This window comes from Periplaneta americana, chromosome 1, assembly GCF_040183065.1.
Source record: "Periplaneta americana isolate PAMFEO1 chromosome 1, P.americana_PAMFEO1_priV1, whole genome shotgun sequence".
Taxonomy (NCBI): Eukaryota; Metazoa; Arthropoda; class Insecta; order Blattodea; family Blattidae; genus Periplaneta; species Periplaneta americana.
In genome coordinates this window covers 107764167-107781454 of record NC_091117.1, presented here as the reverse complement: position 1 = coordinate 107781454, position 17288 = coordinate 107764167, and the positions used below count along the sequence as shown (strand labels likewise).

The following is a 17288-nucleotide window of genomic DNA, read 5'->3' as shown; positions in this document are numbered from 1 at the left end:
GTAACTGATGAAAAGTATGCTCCAAGTCCTCATAGATGCTATCTTTTATATGGCCGTCTTTCTCTTCTGTAGGGGCGTGAGCATTTATAACTATAATATCGCACTATCTACCCTAAAGTACTAAATATGATAACCTGTCAGTGATAAATTCGACCTTTTTTACTGCTGATTTTGTTCTTTTATGAACAAAGAATCCTGTTCCTAATTGGTGATTGTTGTTTCCTTCCCCATAATACAACAATAATCTATTTGTGATACGCCATTCCCATCTAACCTAACCTCTGGTACTCCCACGAAGTCTATTCTATATCTAGCTAGTTCTTTTGCTACTAATGTTACCCCTCCTGTTCTATAAAGACTAGTTACGTTCCAAGTACCAAATCTCATAACCTTATTCCTTTGCAATGGTCGTGCCAGAAAATCAGTCCCATTCCGAAGCTTATTATATGGAATCGTAACAAGCTATTTTTTTTTACGGTGATGGGTTGTTAGCCCTTCGCCTAACCCCCAAGCTAGAGGACCACCCCTTATCGGCTGTCCACGACTGCTTATACAATATATTCGCAGCTACCCTCCATATCTGGAGGCCGTCTCCTCTGTCCGCAACCTGAGGACGCTCCATGCCGTGGTGATAGGGACCCACAATACATGGAAGTCTTTCGTATAAAATTAATAAAATGGAGCGTATTCAAGGATTATAAGCATATTTCAAGGAATTTTAGGAATAACTATTGACTAGAATATAGGCTACCTATAGCAGATCATGAGGGTGATAACACAATTAATTAATGTGACCTTTCCAACACCAGAAAGAATGTTACACTTCAGGGTCAAATAACCCAATAGTATGAAATCAACAGAAGAGTCAATATTTGCAGTGTTATGTAATAATTGTGCTGGAACATTACGCTCAGCGACACAACGTGAATTGCCTGCGCTATCGATTTGATTATGAATAGTACATCATGCTTCCTCCAGTTATAACAAGAAGGCATAAAGGTTGGAATGGGAGTGGCTGAAAAGAAAACTAAGTTATTTTGGTATCCAGGAATAAAATTGTAGATGGACAAACAAGGATAGTAATATATTATAAATTTAAACATACGAATTTGAAAGAAAAGACTGATTTTAGTGTTCAGACTGATTTCGGGTCGTTGCATAAGATAATGTGACTGCAAAAGAAATGAAGGACAGAGTATTAGGCGTATTATATTTATGCTATTATCTTTCCTGTTTTTGATTTCCCGTTTTTGTTCTTTCCCTACATTTCTCTTTTGTAACCTTTGCTGTATAATTTCATTCTTGTTTTTACTCTGTGTGTTATGCTTTGTCCAATGAGATAGTCCCGTTATTGGAAAAGCTGAAAGAGTGTCTTTCTACATAAAATAAAAAAAAATAAACAATTGATATTGTATCCTATATAACCTAATGAAATATCAGAATTTTACAAAAACAGAGGGAGAAGTTTATGGAACAATAATAAGTAATAAACGATTCCCAGATGTGGTGTTTCCTAAACAAGGGTAGGGGTTTGGGAAAGAAATACTGCGGAGAATGTGTCAACTTACTAAGGTCTATAAATACACTATTTTATAATTGCACTTGTATTTATTGTACCATTAAACATACATGCGTGTGTGACTGAAGATCATTACTTTCATGCCTGTTGAGTCAGTCTTATCGACACCGTGAGATTGTCTTTTAGAACTGAGTTTATACTCGAGATTTTGTGCAAACATGTCAAAGATCTCTACGAGTATTGCGTTTTTCCTGGAATCTTTTCATGTACGCCTTATGACTAGTCTTCTTCTCTATCTTTCAAGTGATGCATTTAGTACGGATCCCAGGCGTTTCTCTGCTTCTAGACAACTTCTCCATTTCCTGTGTCCTCTATGTTGTCTACTTTTGGGGCAGTCCGGATACTTAGTGATTGATCCTCGTATACTGTAAAGTGAGTAAGATGAAGAAAAACTAATTTCTTTATTTGTTCAAAATGGTGATAATTAATCAGCATTCTAATGTGTTTGATAATAAGAGAAAAGAAATAATGCGCATTGTTTGGTTTACAATGTTGTGTCAAATGGAAAGTCTGATGACAAATATACCTTTCTTTTTAATAATTTCTTTAAAACTTGCCTTTAGGAATATGAATTCACTGGCTGTTTTGTTCCATATCTCATCTTGTAGTAACTTTAATACAGGGCATATCAAAAGTCCGGTAACACTTTGAATATTTTATTACACAAAAACTACTAATGATAGCACTTTCAAACACACGTCAGTTTAAAGCCAAACTCTGAAAGTTCTGTTTACACCTTACAGAGATTCAATGTGTGAACCACGAGTGACTCGGCAGATGTCCAAACGATAATCAAACTCTTCCCATTACCCTTTTCAACATATCCTCTGTGACTGTGGCGGCAGCTTCTCAAATTCTGGTTTTTAGTTCCTCTAAATCACGTGGCAAAGGCGGTACAAACACACGGTCCTTTAGATAGGCTACCCCCATAGAAAAAAGTCACATGCACTCATATCGGGTGACCTTGGTGGCCATATCATGAAACATCTGTCCCTTACTCCAGCACGTCCTATCCAACGATCAGACATCTCAGACGAGTTTTCTTGCCAGGTACAACAATAGGCAGCAGACGACAATGACTTATTCAGCCGCTTAATTTTCAGCGACGAAGCGACATTCCATACGAGTGGGAAAATTAATAAGCACAACTGTCGTGTTTGAGGTACACAGAAACCTCACAGAATCATTGAACATGAGCGTGATTCACCGAAGGTGAATGTTTTCTGCGCGTTGTCACAACGAAAAATGTACGGACCTTTCTCCTTCATTGAGGCTACTGTGACTGGACATTCATATCTGGACATGTTGGAGCAATGGTTGGTGCCTCAACTTAGACAAGGTCTCGATGACGATTTTGTCTTTCAGCAAGCCACATTTCCACAATGCAGTTCGTGCTTACCTGAATACGGAGATGTCTGATCGTTGGATAGGACGTGCTGGAGTAAGGGACATGTTTCATGACATGGCCACCAAGGTCACCCGATATGAATGCATGTGACTTTTTTCTATGGGGGTACCTAAAGGACCGTGTGTTTGTACTGCCTTTGCCACATGATTTAGAGGAACTAAAGACCAGAATTCGAGAAGCTGCCGCCACGGTCACAGAGGATATGTTGAAAAGGATATAGGAAGAGTTTGATTATCGTTTCGACATCTGCCGAGTCACTCGTGGTTCACACATTGAATCTCTGTAAGGTGTAAACAGAACTTTGAGAGTTTGACTTTAAACTGACGTGTGTTTGAAAGTGCTATCATTTTTTTTAAGTTGGTTATTTAACTACGCTGTATCAACTACTATGTTAATTAGCATCGATGAGATCGGTGATAGCGAGATGGTATTTGGCGAGATGAGGTCGAGGATTCGCCATAGATTACCTGGTATTCACCTTACGGTTAGGGAAAACCTCGGAATAACCCAACCAGGTAATCAGCCCAAGCGGAGATCGAACCCGCTCCCGAACGCAACTTCAGACCGGCAGGCAAGCGCCTTAACCGACTGAGCCACGCCGGTGGCTGAAAGTGCTATCATTAGTAGTTTTTGTGTAATAAAATATTGAAAGTGTTACCGGACTTTTGATATGCCTTGTATGTAATCTTCATGGGCGGTATCATATAACGCTAGATATTCTCTCACAATTTTTATACTTGAATGTTTTCACACCGACTTGGCAGAGGAAATTGTGTTCATCCCACAACCAGACCCAGGTCCCTCTCTGCCTCCCCCTATTCTGTACCTGCGCTGGGTCTAGCCTGCGGTGCCTCATTCCACCCTATTGTTCACAGATTTCTTGGCTAGACTGGTTTGTGGTGCACTGTACTGCGCTGGGCTGCCTTCAATATGCGGCCGACATAAAGTTCAACACTACGTGAGAGTGATTTCCTTCAGACATTTGCTTATTATTTCTGCTTTATATTCTGTTGCTAGAGGAAGTCTCCTACTTTTGAAAGACATTTTTGTTTTCTTCACGAGGTTCTAATACTTGACACCTAAGAATAAGTTCCTCAAGTAACGAACACGGTAGAAACTGCATCTTCTATTTTGCCAACCTACGTGAATTAAGTTGGGTAGCTCTGGTTTGTCGGTGGTGAAATAAATTTGAAGAACGAGAGGAGATGGTGCTTCTGGCACAAGTTTCCATTTTCTGGAAACAAAGCAAGGTATCCGTTTTTCTCAAAGCAAAGTAACTTCTATCACGGCCACGTGTGTGGCTCAGCGCTAGCGCGCTGGTCTCCTGTTGAAGCTCTTCGGGTTTCATCCCCAGCCAAGTCGTGATGGGATTTGTGGCGGACAAAGTGGACGTTGTAGAGGATTTTTCTCGAAGTACTCTCCTTTTCTTCTTTAATTTAACCAACACTCTTCATCCCCCTTCATTTCGTTTATCATTCCGATGCAGGTGTAGATTCTAAGAGTTTGGGGTTTAGGGTCCTGGAGTTAATCACGTATTCATCTAGATTTCTAGGGTATGAGACCCAGATCTATTAAGCCTAAGTCAGGATGGTCCGCTTGTTATCATCGGATTCACTAATGTCTCTCGGGCCACCTTTCGGATTGGAACAATCATCGCATGTATCGGGCTCATGTAGCCTATGTAGTTTCCCAGTACGACGGAGTGGTCCAATGAAAGAAGAAAAAAAAAAAGAGACTTCGTTGAGGGTTTCGTAATTTCTTTGTTTGTGGATGACTAGCTCCGCTGACTAATGACAGGATGAAAAGGAGATACTGCAATAAATGAAGGGACATTGTTAGATGAACAAGGTGTAAAAAGGAAAGCCAATCGGGAGATTAGAAGATAATAGAGATGGATGTTAAAAAGTTGGAGATCAGAGTACAGGATAATTCGGCAGGATTGACCCTCTGAAGAGCTGTAATGTCAAAGAGAGAGAGACTGGTAGACAGACAGACAGACAGACAGACAGACAGACAGACAGACAGACAGACAGACAGACTAGCTATCCCTATCCAATCGTACCGCGACAAACTTACTGCTGAAATCACATTCGGGTCGGTTTAACCGTTCCCAAGGTGGTAGGCAAGTTATGCCCATCGAAGAAGAGTGGTTGCAATAGGTTATTGACGTCATGCGTTTGTTTCATGTGATTTCAGATTTTGAGTTGGTGTTTTTCCCGATATTAACGCGTGTGCTTGCTACCATGTTGCGTGCTGTTGCCGGCGCCGACTCGTCTCGCTTCTCATTTGTTTACTCTTGCGATGATCAATCATGGGCTTGTGTGTCACGGACCTCTGGTTACTCGCTTGAGTAGTTTCAAGCACCGCACAGTTCGTATCATCTTTGCCAAGTGAGAACTGCATGTGATACATTGTAGTAGCTGCTGACATTATTTTAGTTTACTTACTTCGGAATAAAAATCTTGTTGAATCGTCTATTGTTTCTTACACTTATCAATAAATCATGGAGTCAGAATAATATTTGTTTCTAAACACAAGCATGTTTTAATATCCATAGACTTGAACTAGTTACAGAATTCAACGAAATTTACAAAAGAGATATCATAATGGCAAACACAATAACAGAATACTTCCTACTTTTGCTGATTATCAAGTTTTAGTCACCCATTTAGAGGGCATGTACAAATTGGCATATTCACATTACAGAATTTGTCAAACTGTTTTAAAATGGACATACCACAGAAAAAAAATATACATTGTTGGAACTGTCTAATACGAAGCAAAATTACAGTAAACTATAACAATATTAAATGTCCAAAATTGCATGGCTTGTATGTCTTAAATGCAGGTAGTAGGCTATTGATGATAAAAAAGGAGAGTTCGGCCAGCAGCGCCGTGAATCTGGTCCCGGTATAGATAAGATGGAAACCGCTCAGCGCGCAGAGCTGAGAGGTCCTGGGTTCGGTTCCCGGTGCCGGAGCCAATTTTTCTCCAATAACAGGAATCTACAACATAAGTCGTTTTGCGTTCTGCAGCTTTCAAAAATAAATCCATTACCAATGAAACGAAGTTTCTGTCGTAGACATTTCCGAATTGACCATTCCATACCTCAGAAAGCCAGAAGGAAGTAAGTTCAAAATCTCCATCTTGAGATATTATGAGACAAATGTTCCCCTTTGCATACAGCTTTATGGCTAACTTTCTTTGAATTTCGGAATATATAAACAACTGTCCACCCTTTCAATTCGGGAGTACCAACATCAAAATAACCATAATATGTGTGTGGCTAATGCCTACCCACTTCACGTGCGTGATTCGGGTTCCGCATACTGCGGATAGATGGCAGGACTGTGACCCATTTTCAAGTTGCACACCACTGCGACGGGCCACGTTATGCATGATGTGTATCTGTGAAGAGTTACATATGTCGTGTACTAGGGTGAGTGTGTGTAAGTGTAGTGTAGGGAATGGGTAAGAATGATGATGGTGAGGAAGAGAGAAGGGGAAACCCGGTGCCGGCACGTAGCCTACTCCTGTAGAATAGCACCAAGGGAGAAGCCAGGCTTAACGTCCCTGTCCGACGGACGAATCGCTATCAACAGTGATATAGGGCTTCTCCTCATATGCACTGCGGAGTGACTTGGAATTTAACCCAGGCATATTGGTGCACAATTTAGTGATAAGTAGGGGCGGATGTTGATGAAAATTCATTATCTTATTTTCACATTATGACGATGCCTATTAATATAGAAATCCTTTCTATGTTAATATCAACGTTAAAAAGTAATTTCTTATATTGCATTTTGACGGTTTTGAACTAATAGGTCTTTTTATATTTTTTTCGGCATTTTTTGGTCAGTTTAATACTTTGAAGAACTTTTAGATCAAGAAATGCATTTTACTTTCTTCTTTATCGATAGATCTATTAATCATTTGCTAATCAAATAGGTTAGTAATAATTAGGTCCCGGGAAATGTATTGCTATCAGCTTAGTATGCAACATTGCATACTGCCCGTGTCTCACGTCCTGAACCGAGAGTAACCTAGTGCTTATAACCACGCCTCTTAGGTCTGCTCGGAACGTCACGGGAGGTGCAACGTGGCGGCATGGCAGCATATTACATGCTCTGAAAACATTATCCTACGCCATCGCAGGGATCTTTACTAGTTATAATACTGGATACTCTAATCGTGGTTACCACTATCGCTATTATCTCTGATGGCGATTTCCTAAAATGTAAGTACACACTAGGCTACTCTTTGTTCAGTTTGGACAACTGCTGAATTACCATAGAGCAGCATTTTTCAAAGTATGTTCTGGGGCTCCGTGAGCCTTACATGATTTTACTTGGTTATTTAACGACATTGTATCAACTACTAGGTTATTTTGCATCGATGGGATTGATGATAGCGAAATGGTATTTGGCGAGATGAAGTCGGGGATTCGCCAAAGATTACCTGACATTCGCCTTACGGTTGGGGAAAACCTCGGGGAAAAAACCCAACCAGGTAATCAGCCCAAGCTGGAATCGGACCCGCGCCCGAGTGCAACTCTGGATCGACAGGCAAACGCCTTAGCCGACTGGACTGCTGCGGTGGCTATTTTATACTTAGTGGATATTATAAAAATATATAAATGTTACGGAAATATGAATCAATAATAACATGAAACCACCGATAATAATAATAATAATAATAATAATAATAATAATAATAATAATAATAATAATAATAATAATAATCCAAGAATAGCGTAATAATAATATGTTAATGAACATCTAAAACTGAAAATACCCATAATATTTATCACTTTCATCACTGGATTCTCTGCGCATCTGTTCACTAAAACAAAATACCGAAAAGACAAAATGCAGAAGTACAATAGAAATGAGACTACAACTTTCCGCCATAAAACCAGATTGCAGGCTTAAAAAGCAAATACATTCGTCCCACTGAACAGAATTATTGAGATACTAGCTTTCACTTGTCTGTTAATTTAAACACTAATAAAATATTACAAGGATTCCGCAGTTACACTTTAGATTAAAAGAGGTTTCGCGGTGGAAAAAGTTTGAGAAACACTGCCATTGAGGAAAGAGTTTACGGATGTGTACACGTGATAACCGTAATCGCGATTAGGTCTATAATGTCTTGTAGAGACTGTAGTCTACAACTGGTATTAGTGTTTAGTTACAGGAATTGATGGGGACATAATCTGTTGCGTGAGGGGACAGCCTATACATTCGCTTGTCAACGCTGATCTTGCTCCATAGCTGACGAAAGGAATCCTGAAAAGGCCGATGTGTTGAACGTAGGGTAGTAGGCACATGCGGTACGCAACTCCTCCTACCCTGTCCCTCTGCGTCTCGCCCCGCAAAGAAACAGCTCAGGAAGTGAGGCACGGGCAGTACCTGCTTTGAGAGGGATGGGGTAAATAACGCTAGACAGCGTGACGTTGGCAGTAGTACAGTTTGGTTCATGAGAAATGAAGTAATACATGAAAGTCTCATTATTTGTGCGTCCTTTTGACTGGTTTCCAGTGATTAGCTATGAAGCTTACAAAGTGCAATTCTAATTTTATTCCCATTAAGAGACCTAAATATTTCATTGTACTTGACATGCTGATAATAATATTATTTACGTATTGATGCGTTGCAATGAACTATGACATGCATGTGCAAGACATGTAACGTGTATCATATTCAGATAACGTGTTTCAAGAAAATTAGCAGATTTATTCATATAGCTAGCAGCATAGTAACATATTTTGAATTGCACACATAGCACTATCAAAAAGTTCACATATGGTGGAATAATTAACCCTCTCTAACACTTCACTTATTAAGAGATAGGGTCTACAGCAACATTCCGTACTAAGGGCAGCCACAACCACATTTGCAACGTGACGTCCAACGGAGTCCATGCTTTCATCTATAAAAACCCATATCTTCCCATTTTGTAATTTACACTTCACTTCACGCAGACATTTCTCATATGCATGTTGCATATACTTCTTCCGCAATGTTGCTTCTTTAGGAATTTGTCTTCCAGTGTACTTTTCTGAAAAGCCACGGAGTTTCGCGTTTTCTAATTTGTTTAACGGAATATTTGAAGCAATAACCGCGTCACACATATCATCGTAAAATGATCGTTCAAGTAATTGTGAAGGAGATTCGTGCTGCACCTTGCTTAAATTCTGTTGTCTGTTACATGCGCGTTTATGCTTATTGCTATTTATATGCTTCTTAACGTTGCATGCCATGTCGACTGCCAATTTCACGTGACACAATTCACAAAACAGTTCATTACCACGGATGGAAAACACACTATATTGACGAACGTATTTCCTTAGCGCTTCTATCTTGCGTACTTTTGGTCTCGGCATACTGAAGATCCGTGTTCATTTACATTTGACTGCGTTGTACTAAGCTACGCCGGCACTACTCCTACCTGCACAGTGATGCGTGCAAGAGCCCTCGGTTCATAAGCATTAGCTATACTACATCGCGCGTTTCCCTGTAAGCAATACTTTCTCCGGGGTCTAAGTAATAATTACCTACTGAATAAGTGGATAACAATGAAGTTTGAGTTTTATAAAGTCCATCCCTTATTTCACTGAAGGCTTCACAGCAGTTTAGTTTAAGTGAGAACTTTAACTGCTTCTGTTCTTTTGTCGGTACGAAGGTGTCTTTAGAATTTATGTTTGGAAGGGAGGAAACTTTCACCATATCCAGGACAGTACGTTGTGTCCTCAACATGGTTCGAAAGTGATGTCTACTGTGGTAGACAGTATTTTTAACACAAAGATTGCAAGAATGTACGCTGCGCCTACGATTTGTTTTGTAATTCACACTCCCTCATCTGGAAGATCTGGTAACAAAAGTTGAGCGCGGAAGGAGGAGGAGACCGAGAATGAAGGCACTGATATGGACCACCCCTGATTGAAACACATTGTAAACCCTCTTTAAAATCTATTTTTCCCTTAAAACCTTCATTTTGTCGCATGTTGTTTTCCTTCACCTCAACCAAATTCCAGGAAGTTGCCTCCTCTCTCCGAGATTTTTAGGGCAGTCATTGAAAAAAGTGACTAATTTTAAGAAGTTGTGGTGCGCGTACGGTGAATAATATTTAAATGTCATTTTCTTTTGATTTTATGTAATTTTTCCATTAGTTTAAGGGCATTTTAATGATAATTTTAAGTAGATTTTTAGATCATCAACATCCGCTCCCTATTGATACGAAGTTATGCACCGCCATCTCTTCTAGTCCCTAGGTAGAAATTTTATATGAAAATTTCTGACCCCGCCGGGATAGAAATCCGGGCCGGCTAGTCTGGAGGCAGACGCACTACCACAGAGCTAACTCGGTGGACATATAACCATAATATGCTTTATATGAATCAACCATAACCTGAAAGTCCATGTTTTGACGCTTACTTCCTTTTCCTTCTGACGAAAGATTTACCATATCAATATTGAATTCGACGTGCTACCGCCGCTGATGTGGCCTATCGCCCTTGGCTTTCCATATCTGGTCTGGTGACTTTCTTTGGGGTACCGATTTGCGAAGGATGCAGATTTTGTGCTACCTTTACCCCAAGAGCTTGAAGTAAGAATCAGATCATTGCTGTCTTGCATCCATAAATAGACTGGCAAAAATTTGAATATCTTGTTTATGTAGATATGCCGTGTAACAAGGAGTTCTCACATTGAGTATTTTTAACGTACCAATAAACACTTGAATGGTTTTTTAAAACATAATGTATCCATGATGATTAATACTTAAGAATTATCGTATGTTACCATAATGTTGAAACACGGTGTACATTTAAAATCTATAAAATAAAGCGCACTAACCTTTCCCAGTGTGCCGAATTTGGAGTGAAATTTGGACTATCAAACAAAAGGACAAAGGACAGACTGAAGGCAGTTTAAATATATTTTCCATAAAGACTGCAGAATACAGAATGGAGAGGGTGAGAATGAGATATTCGAAAGCCACGCTTTTAACAAAAATATTATTTTGTTCGAATTCCTTTCTTATATGCATATGTAAAAATTACTCAACAAATGACTATATTCCGAAGAAATTGATACCGCACTGAATGGCATTGAACTCTAAACCTTTAATACACTCTCTTGTAAAATTTTATCTATGTGGCTTAGGTCTATATCATTCTCACTCCATCACGGGAAGAGAAACTGGAATATTTAAGAAGAATTGGAAGTAGAAGTAGCCATTGACAAAATCGATGTGTTACTGAGCAAACTTTAGCTTTTTATCTTGCTTCGAAATCAAAATATGTGATTCTTTACAATTCGTGTACTCTGAATCAGAAATGTTGAATGTAAAATACTCAATCACTTAACATTTCCTGAGGAGTCAGATTAAATATTTTTAAAGTAATACATTTTCACCATATCTTCACATCCGCCAAGAAAATTTCTCCGCGCGAATGATACAGTTTAATTGAAAAGAACGTGTAGGAAACAAATATGATACCACAGAATTTCGGTCGTTGAAATTAATTGCTGTTACATGTATATTATTTAAAAATCGCAGTATAATAAAATTCGACGTACAAATTTAAAATGTTCTCCTGGAAGACTTTCTTTTGCGTCTCGACCCAGCATTCCAACAAGAAACCAACAAGTCAGCAAACATACTGGACGACCGTCTTCCTGTATATTACCTTTCAGTTTGAGATATTATATCATGGTGAAATCTGTCCCCGTGCTCGTCACAAGCAACCATTCTAATATTCGATGGAAAGAATCCAACCAGAGGGAAAGAAAATGGATTTTCCTGCAGGTGTGAATTAAGTTGGAAAATCCTTCGGAATATGTATTATATGTCTTTCTCGTGTTAAATTTTACAGTTCCTGGTTAACATGTTTCAGCCTGTTATGGGCCATCTTCAGAACTGGGTGGTGCTGGTGTTGGCGCCTTTTGTTTGTGTATCCTGTGGGGGAGGTTTGTGTTTGTGTAGAGTAATGTGGAGTCAAACTACACAAACACACCCCCACAGGTAACACAAACAAAAGGCGCCAACATCAGCACCAACCATTTCTGATGATGGCCCATAAAAAGCTGAAACATGTTAACCAGGTACTGTAAAATTTAACACGAAAAAGACACTGTATAATACATATTCCGAAGGGATATAGTGTTAAAAGTTGTGTAAACAAGATGTAGGCCTATATGAAAAATTCTGTTCAAAACATGACACCAGGAGTCGCCTCAGTGGCTAGAGCGCTGGACTTGTAATCCAGGTGGACCCGGGTTCGATCCCAGCGTACCCTTGATTTATAACACACGGGTTTTCGATTCCCCTGTGGCATCCCGACAAATCTCCATCATCTAATCTCATCAACACATCACAGGTGTAGTGTAGACCAGCCTCCTACGACGTACCCTGGGCAAAGACTCTGTCGGTAAATTGGTCTACATATGGGTGAATGACGAACAGCCAAGTACCCGACAGTAGTAAAAAAAAAAACATGACACCAGGATAGGGTATATTATTATGTTAACCAAGAAGAGTCCGAATTATTAAGTAAACCGCTTAAACTTTTCTTGACCGGATTGACGTACGGGTGCTGTGATTGGTGGCGACTCTTGGCAGTCACGAGCTTGAAATGAAAGAGGATTGTTGCCGGACGCGAGGTGTTGGCTATTTGCAGAAATAAATTTTATGTAAACTAAACAATTGTTTCATTTGCAAACACCCGTGTGACAAGACGCATTCTACATTAAGGACAAAGCACCGATACAATGCCTTGATTTACTTTATTCATTTTATTTTTTTGATAAATTCGAATATACTTACATTTGTACATTTCATCACATAGAACCCAAATATAGGGTATTTATATTTCTCAATTATGTTCACACTAGTTCAATATCGCTCCGTTAACCTTGCAACCAGAGTGACGAAGCTCGAATTAAAATTCCCGCTACTGTACATGGAATTTGAAGAGTCCAGGGGAAAAAGGGGGGATGTCCACTTTTAGGCAAAATTCAGATGTCCATTCGCTTATATACTTCATATGAAGTGTATTCATTCTACACTTAGAAAAAGGGAAGAAAGTTTTCAGTTACCGAATAACTGCAGGTTAAATATTCCTTGTACAGGGAAAGAAGGGGGCATTTCCATGTCGAACAGTGAAAGAAGGGGGTCATACAATCAGGTCTTCATTTTTCCTTGCTATTGGATTTAATATTATAGCTTTTGAAATCACAATCCATTGTTCACAATAATCACTAATAAATTTAGCTTCAACAAAGGAGTTATTATTATTCATGTTAGTTTTACTAGAGCAACTGAAGTGCAAACATGTGTGACTCTGTATCAGAATCTCTTTGTATCAATACAAAAAAGAGGAAGAGGTTTGGACCTGTTAATGATTCTTTCAAAAAGTTAAGAGCCTAAAACGATGAAAGAGTAATGGAACGGAGAAAAATTCTCTCCGGCGCCGGATTTGAACCCGGGTTTTCAGCTCTACGTGCTGACGCTTTATCCACTAAGCCACACCGGATTCCACCCCAGCATCGGAAGAATCGTCTCAGTTCCATTACTCTTTCATCATATGATGACGCAGAATATCTGCATGGAAATATCATATGTACTTCGGTACATTAAAATAATATATAAGAGCCTAAAGTTTTGAAGCCGGTAAAGAATGTTACTGCAGAAACAGATGTTTTGAAAAACTACAAGTCTTTGATATTCAGAAAATAATACATGACTTTAATGCACTGGCTGATTGGAATGGACAAAGTTCTCACCTTGCTGGCCTCATCACTGTTCAACTAATATCACGAAGAAAGAGCAGGAAGAATGAAGATGATGCTCAAGACGGAAGAATTGGTGATTTTGTTGTGTGTCAGAAATCCTTCTTATCTGTCCATGGAATAACGAAGAAGAGACTACAAACAATTCAGCGTTCTTTGAAATTTTCTGGATTAGCACCTACTGATGACAGGAGAAAATATGGAAATCGTCCTCACAAACTGTCCACAGGTACACATGACGAAATCATTGAGCATATTAAATCTTTCAAAGGTCGTTCAAGTCATTACTCAATAGAGAAAACTTCTAAAATTTATCTTCCTGAAACCCTCAATGTAAAGAGATTGTAGGCCTATAATGAACATTCTGAGACTTATGAAACTTATAGAACTATTCTCCACTGAGTTCAACATATCATTTAGGTACCCAAGATGTGACACCTGCAGTACTTGCGATGAATGTGCAGCCAAGTTAAAAGGATTAAGTACTGCGTTGTTAAAGCTTACCCATAAGAAATACAACCAGGAAGAATGAGATTGAACAGGAAATAAAGCATTTAGAAGTTCAAAACAAAGTACAGCTTGCAAAGGCACAAACATTTTATCAGCGTAAGAATACGTAAATCTAAAAACAGATGCAGGAAATCAGAAGAAGTTGAGAGTTTAGTGATGGACTACCAGAAGAATCTGCCAACACCAAACATCTCATTGAACATTGTATATTATAAGCGCCAATTATCTTTTTATTAATTTAATGTGTACCAATTGTCTGATTCTAAATCAGTTTTCTATACTTACACAGAAAAAAACGGGAAAAAATGGTGCTAATGAAGTAATTTCATTCTTGGTTCACTATTGCGAATTTGAATTATCTTCTAATGTTCGCCATCTAGATCTGTTCTGTGACTGCTGTAATAGTCAAAACAAGAATTATACAGTAGTGAGATATCTCCATTATGGTGCATGAGAAAAAGAGGTTCAGTTCAATTCATGTCACATTCCTTATTCGGGGACATTCTTACATGGAATGTGACAAGAATATGGGACTTGTAAACACAATATCAAAAACTGAAATTCCTGACGACTGGAATAATATAATCAGATGTGCCAGAACCAAGCCCCACCCATCATTTCAAGTCAATGAAGTCGATAATTCCATGATTCTAGATTGGACTACATTCTTGGAATAATTTTAACTGAAGGAATGTCCATTCCAACCAAGGCCAGTGAGGGAACTGCGAATAGAAGAGAAGCATCCAAGAATGGTGATTCATAGGGATACTTACAACGGTGCCTGGTACTCTTCTGTGATTCGACCTCCACTTAGAAAACGGCCAGTGAATGTAGACTTACTGAATGGAGAATTCTTGTATCCAGACAGAGCATATGAAGGTTTTATTTACTTGGTTATTTAACGACGCTGTATCAACTACGAAGTTATTTAGCGTCGATGGAATTGGTGATAGTGAGATGATATTTGGCGATATGAGGTCGAGGATTCGCCATAGATTACCTGATATTTGCCTTACGATTGCAGAACACTTCGGAAAAAACCCAAAAAGGTAATCAGCTTAAGTGGGAATCGAACCCGCTCCCGAGCACAACTCCGGTTCGGCAGGCAAGCGTCTAAAGCCTTGGTTTTTCTGAACCGACGCACGCGACGTGCGAGGAGCGAGACGGGCCTCGCACCACGCACTTCGTATGCGTCGGTTAAGAAAAACCAAGGCTTTAGCCGACAGAGCTATGCCGGTGGCTGCATATGAAGGTGGGATTATATTTTTACAAAATCAATTTTAAATAGGCCTTCTTATTAATTTATTATATTATTAATATAATATTATACTGTATTATTTTAGAAAAATTGCCGATATCACAAGAGAAGTAGCAGAATTTGAAAGAATTAAAGGTGTTATGTGGACCAAACGCTCAAAAATTCTACTCATAGTTCACAAAAAGTGGCTGTGCATGAACAGAAACAAACTGAAAGAGAACCAATTACTCAGTGTTATGAAGTGCTAATTTTATATTTTATTTTGTCCATTGATTTTATAGTTAACTAATATTTTGCTCTTTTTCTACGGTATTTTAATACCATTATAGGAGTAAGACCCCCTTTATTCACTTTTTTAGTTGCCAGGGCCCCATTTTTCCCCTGTATGAGGTTACATCAAAACAGATTTTTAATTACTGTAGTCATAATACTCCAGTGTTGTGCATCACACGTTGTATACTGGTAGAATATATATCAATAAATGTCACAAAATAAAATGGAGGTATTAGTCAGTATTATTTTCGGAATGATAGAGTTTCAAACTTTAAAATTAATTTCCTGAAAATTGTTTAAAAGTGGACATCCTCCCTTTTTCCCCTGGACTCTTCATTTGTGATTTTTCTTACTTGCTTATGTAACGACGCTGTATAACTACTAAAATATTTAGCGTCGATGAGATTGGTAATAGCGAGATGGTATTTAACGAGATGAGGCCGACGATTTCCCATATATTATCTGATATTTGTTTTACGGTTGGGAAAAACCTCTGAAAAAAACCCAACCCGGTAATCAACCCAAGCGGGATTCGAACCCACGCCCGAGCACAACTCCGGATCAGCAAGCAAGCACCTCAGCCGACTGAACTATGCCTGGCTGGAATAATTATAGGTATTTTGTGATGTACAAAGATTGTGCTTAAGCATTTATTTTGCGTGCTCCTTTTCGTTCTGCTACCAATTCACCATTCTTCATTTGTTATTATTACCTTTCGGATAAAATCGATGTGCAAAGTCACACTGCTGCTGTGATATGTATACTTATCTGGTGATGACCGGATAGACAAGAAATTAATTTATATATATTTATATATAGACACACACACACACACACACACACACACACAGAGTGTTTCCGAGGTTGTGTTACAAACTTTCAGGGATGAGGGCGAAGGGCACATGTATCAATTTGAGATCAGGAACCCTGGTCCGGAAATGACCGAATCGAAAGTTACAAGCAAAAATAGTTCTGTGGAAATGAAATAATTTTATTCCTCTGTATACCTTATTTATGTGTGTTTATCTGTACATCTTACACATATTGTATTCGTCTGACGTTGTTTACGATGTCTACTTACAGTATTCCATTCAGTGCGCTGTCTGAGGGATGGGGACAGGAAACTACAATAAAGCAATGCAGATAACGCAATGTGTAACGGACATGGTCAGTCCTGATATGCACGTCTGTAGACAGCAGTGTATGTGTACAAGTTGCGGTGTCTAGTCGACCAGTCCTAGTGAAATGGAGGAGTACACGAGAGCGGAATAAGCAGACCTCATTTTCGAATACGGATGAGCCAATGGGAACAGTAGACAAGCTCACAGATTGTATCGGGCGAAGTACCCACTTAGGAGAAATCCGGCCCATACCCTTTTTCCACGACTGTTCCAAAAGTTAAGGGAAGGAGGGCACGTGGTGCGAAATTACAATTCCATTTCCACACAACTATTTTTGCTTATAACT

General features: G+C 39.1%; 1 protein-coding gene across 3 annotated transcripts in view; it reads left to right on the top strand.

Annotated features, from left to right (window-relative positions):
• Positions 1-17288, top strand: part of KrT95D (phosphofurin acidic cluster sorting protein KrT95D) — a 1059178-nt gene that overhangs the window by 513547 nt on the left and 528343 nt on the right. The window contains exon 1 of one of the 3 annotated variants that reach the window (XM_069825473.1): positions 5260-5377. The exons of the other annotated variants lie outside the window; for them this stretch is intronic. Coding sequence (XP_069681574.1) covers positions 5289-5377 — 89 coding nt within the window. The 5' untranslated portion in view covers positions 5260-5288. Of the gene's footprint in view, positions 1-5259; positions 5378-17288 lie in introns of those variants that run through there. 3 annotated transcript variants of the gene reach the window in all.